Source organism: Rhamphochromis longiceps, linkage group LG10 (assembly GCF_057381845.1).
Source record: "Rhamphochromis longiceps isolate RC_006_pf linkage group LG10, R_longiceps_female_GT1.1, whole genome shotgun sequence".
Classification (NCBI taxonomy): Eukaryota; Metazoa; Chordata; class Actinopteri; order Cichliformes; family Cichlidae; genus Rhamphochromis; species Rhamphochromis longiceps.
Window position 1 is genome coordinate 4478524 of NC_140566.1, and position 17972 is coordinate 4496495.

Consider the following 17972-nt stretch of genomic DNA (forward strand, 5'->3'; position numbering starts at 1 on the left):
AGAGGGACTTCAAGAGAAATCTATATTTAATAATTTTGTTGTTGTTTTCAACAATGTATCCAATGCTTCACCGACTTTGCCTTCTGTAATCCAGGACGACTGACTTCATTTCACAATAGTATCTGTGTGTGTGTGTGTGTGTGTGTGTGTGTGTGTGTGTGTGTGTGTGTGTGTGTGTGTGTGTGTGTGTGTGTGTGTGTGTGCGCGCGCACGCACATGTTTATTGGGCCATCAGAGGGTCTGATTTTGCTCTTGGTTGTGGTGAAAGTGGTGGTGGTGCTGTGGGTTGTTGAAGTGATAAGGCTCATGGCGATAGTGGCCATGACAGATGACAGGATGCTCGATGCCTTCACTCTGCAGCTCATCCTTCCTGTGAACTCCTTGTAGCTTGACCACCAGCTCCTTGATGAAGGTCTGAGGGTGAAACAGAAACCCAGTCCGTTAAGAGATCTTTCACACTTAACAGCACAACCTAAATCTAATCATTTCTGTCTATAATACACAAGATCTAGTATTTAAAAAGTATTCCATGACTCTGCCCACAAAACAAACAAAAAACTAAACAAAAATGGAATTTGAATCAAATCGATTGACAATGGGGTTAATCCTACCCACAGCACTCAGGCTTACTGCAGTTTACTTTGGTCTTTTTTTGTTTAAAATAAAAGATGACAGTAATAGCACCTCCTTATGGCTCACTGACTGAAGCAACACTGGACAATAGTAGAATTTAATATAACTAGAAAGTAAAATGAAGTTACAATGAGCTCAATATAATTACACGTATGTACTGTGTAACAACTGCAACCTCTTCAGGAACTCAGTTATGCCTTTGCCAGTTGTAGCCCTGATTAGATACGCGAGATTGGTAATACATTAAAGATGGGAACTTTTTTAATCAGATATTTAGGGTTTGTTTTTTTATAGATTTTATTTATAGGAGACCATAGTTGTGTCGGTTGCAACATACTTTATATGTGGAACCATCTGGAAGCATCTGAATCTACTATTACAACCCTGCAGCCCTTATCAGACAATCAAAAAAAAAAAACAAACAGCTTCTTATTTGATAACAATTAATTGTTGTGAGGCACGAAGCAGAACCAAATGTAGCGTTTAATCATTTTTCCACACATTCTTGTTTAAGAGTATTCAGTGTTCATATGTCCATAGATGGAAGAATGTCTCGAAGAGCACCAGAGTCCCGGGAGAATGACCTCAAGGCTGCGACGAGGGAGGTCCCCCCCCCCCTCCATGTTGTGATGTGGTGTAAATGTCCTCATGAGTAACTACTTAATCTGGAGTTAGATAAAAGTTTAAATGGTCAAAGTAAGGTCTAGTCCATGTGTATAGAGGTTTAAACACAGAGTCATCATCTTTTTCTTAAAAAAAAAAAAGAAAAAAAAAATGGGGAATACATGTCATCACAGCAGATATCTTTCTGAAAGTGCTACAGCTACTGTTATATTCTTCAATGTCATATGCCAGGGGTAGGGGAACTCCAGGCCTCAAGGCCCAGTGTCCTGCAGGTTTTAGATGTGTCCTTGATCGAAAACAGCTGATTTAAATGGCTACATGACCTCCTCAACATGTCTTGAAGTTCTCCAGAGGCCTGCTAATGACTATGTCATTAGATTCAGGTGTGTTGGCCCAGGGCGATATCTAAAACCTGCAGGACACCGACACTTGAGGCCTGGAGTTCCCCCACCCCTGCTATACACCAACACAATACAGAGCAGCTACAGGAACTACCAACATAGAAGTCGATTATGTTGTTAATAATCTTATTTCTTCACTGCACACGACTCTGGATACTGTAGCTCATCTAAAAAAAAGAAAGCCTCAAACCAGAGGTACTTGACTCACCAGTATAATTCTTAAATGCGAACCTTAAAGCAGACAACTTGTAAGCTGGAGAGGAAATGGTGCCTCAGTAATTTAGAAGATCATCATTTAACCTTGAAAAATAAATTGTTGCTATATTTTTTTAAGTCCTCTGTAAAGCTAGAGCTACTTATTATTCATCACTGACTGATGAAAGTAAGAACAATACCAGGTTTCTTTTCAGCACCGTAGCCAGGCTGACAAAAACTCAAAGCTCTGTTGAGTAAAGCCTGAGGAAGTCAACTTCAGTAATAATTTTCTCCAAGCCATCAACGTGTCTTTTAGACCCCGTTTCTACAAACCTGCATAAAGAAGTGCTGCCATTAATTAATGTTTCAATCTCTAATAACCAGCTATGTACCACAGGCCTTCAACCTGGTAGTTGTTAAACTGTTACCAGCAGTCTTCACTAATTACATGCCAATCTCCAACCTTCCTTTCATATCAAACATCCTTGAAAGAGTAGTTGTCAAACAGCTAACAGATCATCTGCAGAGGTTTATTTGAAGAGTTTCAGTCAGGTTTCAGAGCTCATCACAGCACAGAAACAGCTTTAGTGAAGGTTACAAATGATCTTCTTATGGCCTCTGACAGTGGACTCATCTCTGTGCTTGTCCTGCTAGACCTCAGTGCAGCATTCGATACTGTCGACCATAATATCCTATTAGAGCGATTAGAACATGCTGTAGGTATTACAGGTACTGCACTGCAGTGGTTTGTATCATATCTATCTAATAGACTCCAGTTTGTGCATGTAAATGGAGAGTCCTCTTCACACACTGAGGTTAATTATGGAGTTCCACAGGGTTCAGTGCTAGGACCAATTCTGTTTACATTATACATGCTTCCCTTAGGCAGCATCATTAGAAGACATAGTGCACATTTTCACTGCTATGCAGATGACACCCAGCTCTATCTGTCCATGAAGCCAGATAACACACACCAATTAGTTAAACTGCAGGAATGTCTTAAAGACAAAGACCTGGATGGCCGCTAACTTTCTGCTTCTTAATTCAGATAAAACTGAGGTTATTGTACTCGGCCCTGAAAATCTTAGAAATATGGTATCTAAGCAGATTCTTACCCTGGATGGCATTACCTTGGCCTCCAGTAACGCTGTGAGGAACCCGAGTGGTTTTTAACAGGATATGTCCTTCAATGCACATATTAAACAAACATGTAGGACTGCTTTCCTCCATTTGCATAATATCTCTAAAATCTGAAATATCCTGTTGCCGAGTGATGATAGAAAGCCTAGTTCATTCATTTATTACTTCAGGCTGGAAGTCATTATCAGGAAGTCCTAAAAACTCACTGAAAAGCCTTCAGTTAATCCAAAATGCTGCAGCAAGAGTCCTGACAGGCCCTAGAAAGAGAGAACATATTACTCCTATATTGGGTTCCCTTCATTGGCTTCCTGTTAAATCCAGAATTGAATTCAAAATCCTGCTCTTCACATACAAGGTCTTAAATAATCAGGCCAGTAATATTATCACCCCAATACTCTAGTTTCTAGAGTCTCCTCCAAGCGGTCGAAGCAGATGGCCGTCCCTCCCTATGACTGAGTGTGTCTGCGGTTTCTTCCTGTTAAACTGGATATTTTTCTTTTCACGGTTGCCAAAGCACTTGGTCATAGGGGGTTATCACATTGTTGAGGTTCTCCTGTATTATTGTTGGGTCTTTACCTTACAATATAAAGCACCTTGAGGACACTGTTGTTGTGATTTGTGAGTTGTTGGTAGCATGTGATCGTGATGCCTTTAATTTTATGTTTAGCATTACACTTGGTTAAGCTTTTCGCTGCTTTAGCTACTTGAGCCCTATAGTTTGTTGAGACATGCAATACCCAGATATATTGTGTTATGTAACAGTCTACGTGCAGGTGAAAAAACCAGATGCCCCTGCCATGTAGAAATACTCCCTGTCCACATTTGTTTACTATGAACATTCATAAACATTCATCAGAAGTACTAAATCTCTGTGTTAGTATCAGCTGTAGCTGTTGCAGGTGTTTTACATTCATTCATTACCTTCATTAATTGAACCTATTTTAAAACAATATTCACCTAGTCATACGTGCACTGACTGTTGAATATTGTATGTGTGCTTGCTTCAGTCATCACCGATGCAAACGTCACATCCATCCACAGCTGTCCAGCATGGAAACTTTAGACTTGGACTGCTCACGTTTATTTAAGATAAACTTTGCAATCGATTTCTGCACAAACAGGAGTGTGGTTTTTGTCCCTTCCACTGTTAGTAGTGCAGACTGTACAGAAAAGATGGATGCAGCAACCGTGAAACCATTAACCGAGTTATGGACTAACATTTTGAAGCCTCAACAGCATTTCGGCTGCCCCCATGTTAATCTTTGTCGATCTTGTCAGGCACAAAGGCATCCACTGCCAAAACAATACTCTGCTTCAACATCTATTTTTCTTTAAATGAGATCATCAGTGACTAAATGCTAACAACTGAGATCATCAACTCATTAGGAAAGTGTTTATTGAAGTCGTACTGAAAACTTTACTTTTTAGGGCATATAGTCCATGGTGAGGAGAGGATATAGAAGGGAAGAAAAAAATGTTTCAGTGCTTGGATAAAAGTGAATCAGTTTAATCTAATCCATATCCAAAAAGTCTAATAAATTAAGTCTGAGTTAAAAAAATAAAAAATAAACAAAAAAAATGAAAATGCAGCTCCTACACTGACTCTGTTTGTTCCAGAGAGCCTCATTGTTTCAATCACTGAACTGGAAAAAAAAAAAAAAAAAAAAAGAGCTGTTGCTGAGGAATGTGGAAGGACCGCAGGAAGAAAGACGGACTGTAGCTTTAGTTTAGCTCACGTGCATGTTTGCATCAGTGCTTGTAAATGCAACTTGCAGTTTTAACTTACCTCTGTGCTGCTTCTGCACTTTTGAAGAAGTTCCTGTTTTTTAAAAAAAGGACAGTGTTAAAACAAACCTTAAGTTCACACAACTGTATAAAAAAAATAAATAAATAAAAAATGTTTGTATGAAGATGATTTGACTTATCAAACTTATCGTTTTGACTCTGTTTTGCTGATTTCTAACTACTATTTTCCATTATTATTGTTATGTGGACATATCTATACCTAATGAGAACGTAGCAACCTGTATACAATTTAATTTGTAAATTTCTTTACCTGCAACTTTTTGACACGCTCCTCTTCATTCGGAAGGTCGAGCAAATCGTCAATGTTAACCTCCTCTGGCATGTCACTCTCCTGAGGGCAACACATGGACATGGAAGTAATGAAAACACACATGTGGAACGCTTCAGCGAGTCATCGTAGAAGGCATACACACGTCACAAGAATGTGACAGATGCATGCTACAATACTGATTTTGTTATCAGTTGAAAAATCAAGTATCGTCCGTTTTCCTGCAGTTGGCATGCACTCAGCTTTAAATGCTTTGTTCATCTGTTTCTTTGTTTAAGGGGCAACCTATGGCGTTGAAAAACTAGGCCAATGCGGAGGTTTCAAAGACTGCTGTTTGTCTAGATAGCAACTGAAGCTGGGTTCAAGAGTTAGTCATTCCCCATAGAATCACATATTAATATGCCCAGCTTTATAGCACTAAAAAGCATGTTTACAGCTTGGTACAAAGAACTGTTTCAGCTTCTGTGGATAGTTTCCCCCTTCATAATTATTTTGAATGAAATTCACTTGGATACAAAAGTTTGGGGGGTGGCCGCTTTGATTGCCAGGTGGCCAGAAATAGGCAGCTGGAGCTGGTTTAAATCTGCCTCAGATTAGACCTTATCTACTACTTTAAGTCATTACACTGGATCTTTACTGTGTTTGTGTTGTCGGTGCCTTTTGGAGCAGGTACTAACTCATAACTTAAGACTTTGTCCTTTCAGTTGTCAGTGGATCCAAAGTAACTATGATCATGTGAACAAAACACATCCGTCAAACTGGCAATCACTACTGCAAACCAACCACCAGCTTTATCTGTCTGTAGTTACTATTACTACTTTCTTCATTCGTAAGTTCTTTAAAGTAGTTATTTCATTTTCTCAGCACTCTTTATTAATTAGTACATTTTCATGTCTATCCTTGATCACCCTGACCTGCTGCACATCCTTTCCAGTTCAAGCCCTCTGCCAAGCTAGTGCAAGTCCTTCTCTCCTTCAGTGTCCAAGCTAGCATAAGCTCACTATAAGCCTTTTCTTTTACTTCGTCTGTCTTTGCTGTATGTCTAGCCTACCCCAATCCACTTTCTTCATCTATGTACCGATCTCAATTTTTCTGTGCCAGCTTCCTCCTTTGAATATTTTTGTGTACTTGCTCATTCCACTGCTGAGTCTCCTGGTCTTCTTTCATTTGTCCAGACGATACAGCAAATACTTCAACACGTCAGCTGTACTTTCCCAGTTATCTGGTAACTCTTCCCTACCACCTAGAGCCTGTCTCAACTCTTCCACTTCAACTGGCTAATAAAAACCATAAAAAGGAATAGGCTGAGATTAGGAGAGGATTCACTCCCTGGGAATGATAATTTTTGGAACACAAACAGCTGATAAATTAAAATTAAATCTAACAGAAAGTCACCATTGGATGGGGACTTTCACCATTTGGATGAACATTTTCTAATATGATGGTCTAAAACATCTTCATACACACCACACCATTCAGAGAGTCCTCACACCCTCAAGACTGAGCTTAAAATAAAAAAAAAGTTTCATCCCAGGATAAACTGATCACACAAAACAACTTTTGCACAACTTTACAGTAATATTCTTACCAGATGTCTGTTAGTCAGCACATACACAGTATGCATACTTACAGGGACTTTCTGAATACCCAAGTTCTAAAGGTAGGCTACCTTTATGCTGAGAAAAGAGATTCAGCCATGTGCAAATGTCCATTTTAACAGTCACTAAGTTAAAAAGACTTCCTGAAACATTTAACCTCCATGTCCAAATAGTACTTTAAGCTTTAATAGTAGCTGGAATATTTACATTCAGCCTGCAAACATTAATTGCATTGTTTAGGCTGTGGGGACCGAATGTTAACAGTGTTCATGTAATAGGCTACAGTAAGAGTGACGTGTTCTGTTTGAACAAACAGCCATTGTACAAGCTGAGTGAAGGGCCAGTCCACCCACCCATGCACACCAGTGCACTGCACTGCCTTTGTGATCAGGCCCCTGGCACTTATAGGACTGCAACTCTATGCACTATAACAGCAACTCCTGTTTTTAGGCTTGTTTTATTTTTGAAAACAATGAAATGCTGTTCTTGAGTGTGACATGACCTTATGTTGCATAATCATACTTGGTTGAGTAAGGTCGGTTCACTGTAAAGGACCATTTTACAAAAAAAAAGCATTTGTCTCACTCAGAATCTTCTGGGTATGGGGATGATGAGAAAATTGGTATGTTCGCTCCTTTTTATTTGGAGAGATGACTTATCATTGTAACCATCTGAATTCTGCCATTTTAAAAATCAAACCAGACTTTCATTATAACTCTTAAGTCCAAAAACAAGAAACTTTCCCTGAAACTCCTGTTGAGGGATTCTAACATCTTGTCAGCTGCTTCCCAGATGTAGTGTTTACCCCCTCCTGGGACATAAAACCAGCATTCTCCCTCCTACCCCCTCTTCCTTTTCTCCCAGTTCCACACTGCCCATGTAAGGCAGAAAGCTCCAAGACAAATACAGATTTGTGAGACAGGAACAGCAGCAGATCTCACATCTACAGGATGTTTGGCCTTGTAAGGACAACATAGTGCCCCACCCCTCATTCCCTAAACACCTCATAAATCAACAGAGACCTGAAGATGACTCTCAGGAAAGTGTCTTCACGCAACATTCTTGTTTAAATATAATATTTTCCATTTCGCATTTCAACTTCTTCTCAACTCGAAAGCTTTTAAACGTGTTGGACACGCAGACAGTACTGTGCAGTATCCTAAATCAGTTCACTTCTCTCAGAGACACCCACCTGCCCCGCGTACAGTCTATCCAGGCTCTCGTCGATCCACTTCTCTACGTCGAGGCGTCGCTGCAGCTCCTTCCTGTTGTACTTCACCGTAACCCGGGCATGTCTCTTCGGGATGCTACGACTGCACTCTTCGCCGGCGTTTTCTTCGAGCGCTGCGTCTGTCCACTCGGCTGCCATCTCTGCTGCCATCTCTGCTGTGGACTGGTCGGGCTGGTTTCTCGCCTTTTTGACGCGCATGGACGGGAGAGGAGCTGGGAGGCGACACAGCTCCCACCTTTTTTTTTCCTTGTTCCTCTTGAGATTGATTGATTGATTGATTGGTAATTTATTTCAACATGTGAACAATATACAAGTACATTTAGAAAAGAAATGAGAGATGTTTTTGTGATTTGATAAAAACTGAATTGAATTGAATCTTTGGCTTCTCTGGAACATAGAGCAAGTCACTGAACCATTCTGTAAAACCTTTAATAAAAACAAGAAAAGAATAAATAAATACATGAAAATAAAAGAAGAGATATTTTCACTTTCTAATTATTCAGCTGTGCCTGGTTAACCGATTGCGTCACTTAAGCTCATGATGTCACAGGCGCAACGTGTGTAAGCGTTCACGGGGGGCACATGGCATGCACACCTACCACCACCTCAGGCACTTAGCGAGACCTCTGAAAGGAGTGGGTCCTTTCTCTTCAACAACTAATCTTTTTACGCTGCGTTACGCGGATGCATCCATCGGTGTGCATTTAAATAGAATGTTAGTAAGTGTTTACTATCTAACACTATGTGCTTGGAAAGTACACTTACATAAAAAGAGCATAGGAAAAAGTGCTGGAGTGACTCCTAATGGGATGAGCCATGAGAAGAAGAAGAAGAAGATTTGATTGAGAAGCACTGAGCTGCTACTTACCCTTTAAATTCTGTGGAAGCACCAAGAGTGTACTTTGTTTAGGAATCTTCCCAATAACACATAGTAAAACTTTCTTTCTTACAACTATACTCATTTTCCATTACCTTTCACAGCTTGACAAATGGGTTAAGGTTGGGTGGTTGTAGTGGTGATTGGATCTTATTCACCACTCAATATTCTTGGTCTAGAAGCCATAAAAGAGGGAATGCACCCCCCCTTCAACCCTTAGGGAACATACCATCTGTCAGCCTCTCTCTGCCACAATGACATGGCAGCTGGAATCAAGCATCTCATATTTAGATTTATCAGACCAAGTTCAAATATCTTCTGGCCAAATGTCCATGATTCTTTGTTCTCATCTTGTTGGTGAACCTCATCAGTGGTTTATTTTCTTTGAAAGCCTGATAAACACCTGATTCTGAGACATGGCTGCAAAGCACTGAGCTGAGCTCTGATCTGAGCTGCTGTTAACTGTTGATTTCTCAGGCTAGTGACTCCAATCCACTTTTGTTTAGTATCAAAGGGAATTGTTGGAGATCTGGAGAAGTTTCATCACAGCGTTTGGTGGTTATTATTGTAGGTGCAACTGACACTTTAAACATTCTTGAAGACTGGATGAACTATAATTTCTCTTTACTCAGCTGAGCATTTCTAATATGGATTACTGCAGCAGTTGAATGAACCTCTTTGCTGTATTTCAGCACAGCCGAATGTCTGATTAGAAGATAGAAATTAATGTATTTTTTGTTTTATTTTGCAGTTGTCTCAAGGCAGTTTATACTGTTTGGTAAAGACCCTTCAACATTAGAGTAAGAACTCCAGCGATCATCCCCTATGAGCAAACACATGACAGCTATTAGGAGCAAGAACGCCCTTTTAAAAGGGAGGAGCAGATATTTTCCCCCACAATTTAGGAAATTGGCAAATTAATAATTCCCATTAGTGGCATATATGAATGCATTGGGAGAGAAATAGGGGGTTAAGGGGAGGCATTCAGTGCATCATGAGTCTGTCATCATAGCTACAGTAAGGGGCTAACTGTAAGCTTTATCAAACCAAGTTTTAGAGAAGGTTTCTGTCTCCTTAATCTAAACTGCGAGCTGATTCCACGTGAGAGGGTCCTGAAGGCTTAAAGCTGTCTCTGATTTTAGTTATTTTCTCATTCCAGATGTATTTACACCAGTAACATGCAGAGCTTTTATCAAGAAAAACCATGGAGGAAATCTATAATATTAATTAATAAACAAACATGTGATACAGTTTCCTCACACTTTTTAGATAGCTGTAAAAACACCGTCCTGCATATTGTCTTTTAACTATGTCGCAGCGTTTATACATAAATTCTGTCCTGCAGCTGTTGTAGTTAGTACTTTCCGTCTCACTTTAACATAAAAATCCAGAAGTGTTTTGAGCTACCCTATCATTTCTTTACATTTTGCCTCCAAGGAGACAGAATCACTTCTATTGTAATTGCCAATTTAGTTACTTTCTTACAAAAACACCTCATTTGTTCTGATTTCTTTAGTTGAATCTATGAAAAGTGCCAAACAGAACATAGTTTGATGGGTATAAAATAGCATCGGCGAGTTCATTCCTGAAGAGCTATAAACTAAAAACTTGCTGTATCTCAGCAAAGTGTGCAGTGTGTTCCTGGAAAAGAAATCTGAGGAAGCAGAAAAATTGGAAGGCAAAATAGGTTTAATAAACTGAACAGCATCTGTTCAGTTAACAGAAGCCTCATCAGGAATGGTCACAGCGGTAGGGTGGCTGCTAAGAAGCCATTCTTAAGGAAGAGAAACAGGGAGAAAGATCTGAGGTCAGCCAAAGTACACAAGAACCGGACTGATAGTCACTGGTTCGAAATTTCCGTGTGTGAGTGCAATGAAGATGCATTTTTCAGCATCTTGACCTTTTTTTTTGAGCGAATTAGTAAATAGTTAAACTAGTTTATTTAAAAATATATATTTGAGCTCTGAAGTCATTGCCTCCTAGATCAACCAGAATATAAATCACCACTGATACCATGTAAAACAGGACTGTTCAAGCCTGTGGAACAGAATCCTAAAATCTCAGATCGCTTTAAAGCAAAGTTTTATTTCACATCACAACCATGACATAATGAACTTACAAATAAATAATATGAATGAAAAGATGCAACATAAAACAAACTTTGGCATGAACTCAAAATGGCACATGAACAGCAGTACTATATTATATATATTTATATAAATTACAGTGATGGCTGACGTTATGTGAAAAAGCACATTCTCATTATATCCCTGCCCATCATATCTTTGGGATATCTCACACAGCCTACAAAACATCCATGCACAGCATCAAGCATCGGTCTTCATTTAGCATCATATAAATATATCTCTACATCTGTGACAAAGTGAAACCATAAACACGAGTTTTCAAATAAATAAATAATAATTAATAATAAAAGGATAAAAAAAAATGATGGTACGCACAACAAGGAAATAATGGCAAAAGGAAGATTGAAAAGCAAAAGAAAATTTGAGTGTTAAAAAAAAACAACAACAAAGTGAACATATTCAAAAGAATAACCCAGCAAAACACATCTGGGCCAGTTTTCCAAAAGAGGCCTGGATATCGGATCTTCCTGTATTTGGTTTTGTGTTTTAGGTCCTATGAACAGTGGATCATATTATTTGTCTCTTTGGGTCTTACACATGGAAGAGCTTGGCCCCGGATACCTTCTCAGTAATAAATCATCTATATCAGAATAGTTTATTTGTCACAATTTTGCTTTTTTCAGTGATGTTTATATTGGTTTGTGAGCACGAGTGGTTTCCACCTCGTGGATTTACTCCTTCCCTCACTGTACATATCGAAAGAGGAGCAACAAGTGCTAATGTGTTTCTTTCCCTGTTTTTCAAATCTGTGCTTTGTCGCTTTTCATCTCAGTCCTGCCTCATCTCTCCACATGAAGTCCTGACGCTCCCCTCTGGAAAGGCTGTTCTCCACAGGGTTGTGCCTGTAGCCCGGTCTGCCATCTGGGCAGAGGGAGAGGCTGAGACGGGCTGTGCTGTTGCTGATCTTGAAGAGGCCATTGGGGCCGAGGAAGGCGTCTCTTTCGCTTCCACCCAGGTTGTTGACTGTCTCCAAGTCGTTATAAACTGCAGTGTCTCTTAGCTGCTTCCTTCCCTGCATTCTCCTCCTCCTCCTCAAGTAGAGGATCCCTGCAACCAGGACTAGTACCAGAATAGCCAGAGCGCAGGAGAGGGTGAGGGTAGTAGATGAGGGTTGGGAGGTTTGGCGCAAAGCTGGCTTGAAACTGGGCTGAAGCGTGAACTCACAACTGGGACCCATAAAGCCCTTGGGGCACTGGCACACGGGCCCAGTGAAGTGGGTGAAACAAGTGCCACCGTTCTGACAGGGATGGGCACCACAGGCATCTGAGCGCACGCTGCAGTTCTTGCCAGTGTATCCCAGAGTACAGGAGCAGGTGTAGTCATTTACACCATCTTGGCAGGTTCCAGCATTCTGGCAGGGACTTGAGGCACAGTCGTCAATGTTAACCTGGCAGTTGGCACCTGTGAAGCCTGCCTGACAACGACACAAGATGCTCTGGCCGAGATCCAGACACTCACCGCCTGCAGAAGAGAGAAACACTCTGTTCAGCATCCATTAAATCAGAAGGTGGCCAGTCGTTTAAAGAAGGAGTGTTAATTGGATTACATTTGGTACAAGTGCATTCATGCAGAAGTGCTGAGAGTCACACTTCACCACTGACGAAGAGCCAAGGTTGGTTGATTTGTACTTCAGCCACAAGATGTACACTCACCATTTAGACAGGGCCTGTTGCTGCAGCGGTCCAGCTTCTTCTCACAGTTGGAGCCAGTGTAGCTGGGAGGGCAGCGGCAGGTGTAGCCTCCGGTCATTGTCTCCACACAGGTGCCGCCATTGAAGCAGGGACCATCTGCACAAGTCATGGCAATGATCTCACAGTTCTTCCCATAGAATCCCTGAGGACAGGTGCAGGAGTAGTCGTTCTCCAGGTCCTGTGGAAGGAAAGAAAACCTTCAGCTCACAGAGCAAAGATCTAGAAAATAAGACGTAAGCAGCCGATCTATTTCGCTGCCAAGAACTATTCTGTATGCATTGTGTCAAATCTTCTGTAGACCAGTAGAGAGCAATCATCTAGTTCTACTCCCTCAAGTGCAATTTTGACTTTTCTTTTATTTCTTTCTTTCTTTCTTTCTTTTTTTGTTAGCACAGTTTATAATCCATCCATTCATTTTCTTCTGTTGTTTGCAGTATATTGCTGCACATGGCCTATCCTATCTCCTGCTGTTGTGAAACTTAAACTTGCCTGCATGGGATCAGTTTTTCTTATCTTATCTTGCTCTTATTGCATCGTTATAATAAGCAGACAAACTGATTGTTGACTCACATTGCAGCTGCCTCCGTTCTTGCAGGGGTTGCTGTCACACTCGTTGGTCTCCAGCTCGCAGTTGGTACCTCCAAAGCCGGGCCGGCAGTTGCAGGTGTAGCTGCCCTGGCCTGTGTTGGTGCAAGTGGCACCATTGGTGCATGGCTTGTGGTTAGTACAATAGTTCAGGTCCTGGTCGCAGAAGAGGCCCCCCCAACCCTCCTGACAGTTACACTGCCACGGCTGGCTGCATGTCCCATGGAGGCAGCCTGGGTAGCGGACGCATTCATTGCAGGAAGGGCCCTGCCAGCCCATGCGGCACGTACAGCCCCCTGGGGCCTCGCAGTAGCCATGCCTCTCACTGCATTCCGCCGAGCAGATGGCTGGGGGGGAGAGGGAGGGGAGGGTGTGTGATTACAATGGGCACCCCTTCTCATACATCTCACACACAAACACATACAGGGCCCCATGTCTGACCCCAGCCCTGTTCCAGACTTCACTATTGGTTAAGCATTAAGCCAAGCAGCTGGTAGGCACACTGCCGGAGAAAATGCTTTCTTTTATCTCTTCCCGATTACATGCACACAAGTACACACACACGTGCACACACACACACACACGTAGCCTGATCACCTTGAAAAATGTGTATGTCTAACAATGGTCACAGCTCTTTGTCACATTGTAACACAACAAAAGGTAGATGGAATACCAAACCCCGCCTTATTAAAAAAAAAAAACTCTACAGGATATCTGCTGATGAGCATCTGTGTAATGTTTTTATAAATCTTGCTCATCATATTTTTTTTATACATACATATCTATCTATCTATCTATCTATCTATCTATCTATCTATCTATCTATCTATCTATCTATCTATCTATCTATCTATCTCAGTCCTTACATTTCTTATATTTGTGCATTTATTCAACGTTTTTATTGATTTTTTAGGAACATTTTTTATTTGATTTAATTCTATTTAATTGTTTTCTCTACATTTATTTAACATTTTTGATCAAACTATAGTGAGAAAATTTGAATTTCCGTTTTATCAGCGTTGTAAGTTTGTTTTAAAAGATGATAAACAGGTGAACTAACTTAAGTAGACGTATTTGTTATACACTATATGATAAAGCCACCGCAACATAAAAGAGTATGGCAAACTCAAGTGCCTTTCTCATGGACACTTCAAGTCATCAATCATGAACGCTTACGCTCAGAGCAGTAGTTTCCTTTCCAGCCCTCCAGGCAGATGCGGTTGCCCTCCTCGTCGCAGGTGTAGTGGCCCAGCGTGTCATCCCTCGGCCTGCAATAGTCAGCGCAGCCGTCTCCAAAGTAGTACTCGTCACAGAAGACGTGGTAGGAGTAGCGCAGCTCGCTCTGTTCTCCAAAATGCACGTCCTGGGACCAGTCTTCTCCAATGGCAAGTCTCCTTCTGGTCGCCAAACGGCTCACGAGGTTGTTCTGGTTGTCTGCAAGGGTTACAGAAAGTTGTAAAACAAATACCCTTCCGCAAGATATGTTGGTTTGGCTTAAATAGGGTCAGTTATTTAAAACAACCTACCTGTGTATTCAGTGGGAGATTCAGCGTTCCAGGCTTCAATGATCAACGAAAATGTTCCCTAAAAACAGGAGGGGGAAAGCGCATCAGTACTTGGTAAGTTCGAGATCAGGGATGTGTAGCGGACGTAAACTATGAATATTTTAAACGGGTATATGAACTCCAGCACCACTGTTTGTGTAACTGATATTCTTTTTTATTTATTTACCGGCCACTTGAAGTGGAAAGGCACCCTGATGGGAGCGCTGCTGGAGATCGAGGTGTGATCGGCTCTGATGACGTTGGTCTGTCCGGTACCAAAGGTGCAGGGCGGCTCTGCGGAGATGACATCCTCCGGGTGTTTCAGGCAAATTCTGAAAAAAATGTGACAGTCCCTGTGTCTTCGACAGATCCGCTGCGCGGTGTGGAAGGAATGAATCTTCAGCTCAAACACACCAGAGGACAAAACCTGTAATGAGAAATAAATAAAATAAGATATCACGGCGTAAAGACGTCTTCGGGGTGTTATTTGAGCATAAACTGAAGACAACTTACAACGTGCACTAAGGCCAGAGCCAATAGGCATCTCAGATGCAAATGTGCCATTTTTCCTGAAGTTTGCTTTTCCAAGTTTAAAGCTTGGAGCTCCTCATTCGCCGTGCGTCACAATGCCAGACAGATAGATCACTTCAGGATGCTGTCACAGTGGAGGGGAAATCTCTCAAATATTTTTCATCACTCTGAAATCTGTTATCTTTTCAGGGTATCCTGAGACCTCTTGGTAGTCCTCTCCTTTGTCCTCTCACCTCTTATTGGCACTCGTCTTGTTTGGGTTCTGGTGCGTAAAGGCGCAGAGCGGTTTTATACCCTCTGATCTGCGCGTCACAGGCAAAGAGGTGGAGCCGTGGCAGACCTCAGGGGAGTAGATTTGCATCCAGACACAAGGGGCCTGCTTAGGGATTTAGGGAACACTCGTTACATCTGGACAAAGTTCTTTGGAATATGCATTAGAAGCTGGTACATGAAGATACGTTTATCAAGTTTGTACGATTCTTGATCAGCCAGGAAAAAAAGCAAGCCGATGCAGGTGATGGGACTAGATTGTCACAAATAGACAATAAAGTCAGTTTGATAGTAAACGATCCAACTTTTATTGATGGGCGTTGAAGCGTGTTTGGAGTTAGTTTTAAATCAGAACTTCTTTTCTCTCTGAAAGGATTTTTTTCTTCTGTATTTAGAATTTTGTTGCAGTTTTAATCAAACGCACTCCAAAGCATTCAAGACCTCCCACATGAATCATGACAGTGGGCTCTTCGCCATTTTCCTAGCTGTATATCATAGTTTAGAAAGTGTTTTATACATACACTAAAGATCAGAAGGGAGCAAAGAATAGTATTCAACCTTCTAATTGCTGTGGCGCGTGTGAGGTGACAAAGAGTGGGCAGGTTCCGGATAAGCGCGCATTGTGTGTGTAGCGGTCATTCAGACTTCTGTTGTGCTCTTGTGTCACAAGAAAGAAGGCGGCGCGCGCGCACGCGTGTGTGTGCAGGCGTAACCAGGGAGTCGTTGAGACTCTCTGTTGCCTTTGTCTGAACCTCATCCGAACAGCTGTATGATAATCAGCGGCACATGATCCGCCTTGGGGGGTTCCAAACCCGGCTATTGTCTCCTCAAAGCGTCTTCTTCCACTGCGCGGGCGCGCACAAACCACTAACCCCTTATTGATTTAAGAAAAAACTCCGGTCTGTTGCCGAGTCCCGCACCTGTCGCAGGAGAGTAAACACACCTAAACTGTTAGCTTTAGACCTTGAACTGATCCTACCATTGCCACCGACCTTTGTTGTTATCCATTTTAGTAGCCAGTTAATGTTTTAGTTCAAGTAAGTGTTAATGCTATCGAAGCTGTAGAGAAGCACAAAATAAAAATGTGGCAGCTTGACTGTTTATTAATATAAATACTTGTTTGAAGGTGAGTTAACCAATTCTTCATCCCAGTGCTTCAGTTCCAAAATCCCTGTCACTACAGTGGATTGATGAGTCACTGTAGCACAAATTAACAATATTAATACTGAATAAATAATATAATATATAAAATCTGACACATGATTCCACCATGGTAACCCCAAGGCATTTCAGCTACGTTCATTATTTTTTTCATTTTACAGACATGTCAGTTGGTATATGTGTGCTGTGACGGGGGCTGGACGACGGGAGGATACCTATTGATATTAAAATGAGAAAGGGGAACGCGTGCCTGAAGTGGCCCCCTGAATATCCTGGCACGCTTCTCTGCAGATAACGAGCACAATACGGAAAGGAAACATTCTAAAAGCGCAACAAAAGTCCTCCTTTAAAATATCGACAGCCTTGGAAAAAAGGACGATTTAGCAATAGTTTGATTGGGCAGGTGTAACCGTATGCCTGTAGGCCAAATAAATCCTGCTTGGACAGGAGAGGAGTTGTTGTGTCTTCTTTAACTTTCTTGTCTGTTTGAATTGTTATCTGTTGCATCCATCCATCAACTTAAACCATCTGAGTTTTATGGGGGAAAAAATCTCGTTTCAGTTAACTGAGGAGTACCCATGAGGAGGAGGTTTGTAGGTTTATCGTTTTTGTAATCTGTGTTGTTTTTAAAGTTGGCACTATGTGCTCTCCCGACTTGGCCCTGATTGCCAGCTATCACCTCATTACAAACTTTTCAACTGTTTGTTTTGTTTTGTTTCTAACACAAAAAATAAACACATTTATGGTGAGAATAACAATGTATTTATGATACATTGAGAAAAACATCATGTACCGCACAGTGGAAACTTCTGCTGTGGACCTGGCTGCACATAGAAATGTCCTTTCAGCCCCATCACTTTGAGATCAGACTCAGTGTAATGCAGTCACCTGTATGTTATATATATTTTACTGATCACTGAAAAGTACAAATCCATATAAATCCTTGGTTCTGCACATGTTTGCTACCTAAATTGTAGAATCATCAGGACCAAACACTCATGTTTGTGGACTGTGGGTAGAGACCAGATTTGACCTGCGGGTGTTGATTTTGACTCGTGCTGTTAACAATTTTGTAATTGTTCTTTTTGTATAAACTTTTATTTTAGGTCGAATTCATTTGCCCAAAAAGGAGAGACAATAAAGTTTGAAATCAGTTTAACTTCTTGATACTTTCAAAAAATCCCCATTGATATAGCAATTATTTTGTTTTTTATTTTTTTACCATGATGATCACAATGTGAGAATACAAAACGGCAGAGAAAATGATCAA

General features: G+C 41.2%; 2 protein-coding genes across 2 annotated transcripts; both read right to left on the bottom strand.

Annotated features, from left to right (window-relative positions):
• Positions 1-137: 137 nt before the first annotated feature.
• ppp1r14aa (protein phosphatase 1, regulatory (inhibitor) subunit 14Aa) lies at positions 138-8139 on the bottom strand. Its single transcript, XM_085419930.1, has 4 exons — positions 7858-8139; positions 5050-5130; positions 4780-4812; positions 138-414 (listed from the first exon to the last, which is right to left on the bottom strand). Exons 1-4 carry the CDS (start codon positions 8092-8094, stop codon positions 232-234), a joined length of 534 nt encoding a protein of 177 aa, XP_085276056.1. The 5' UTR covers positions 8095-8139; the 3' UTR covers positions 138-231.
• Positions 8140-10532: 2393 nt separating this feature from the next.
• dlb (deltaB) lies at positions 10533-15529 on the bottom strand. The gene is made up of 7 exons (XM_085419931.1): positions 15254-15529; positions 14928-15167; positions 14723-14780; positions 14373-14630; positions 13182-13543; positions 12573-12789; positions 10533-12381 (listed from the first exon to the last, which is right to left on the bottom strand). Exons 1-7 carry the CDS (start codon positions 15302-15304, stop codon positions 11684-11686), a joined length of 1884 nt encoding a protein of 627 aa, XP_085276057.1. The 5' UTR covers positions 15305-15529; the 3' UTR covers positions 10533-11683.
• Positions 15530-17972: the final 2443 nt, after the last annotated feature.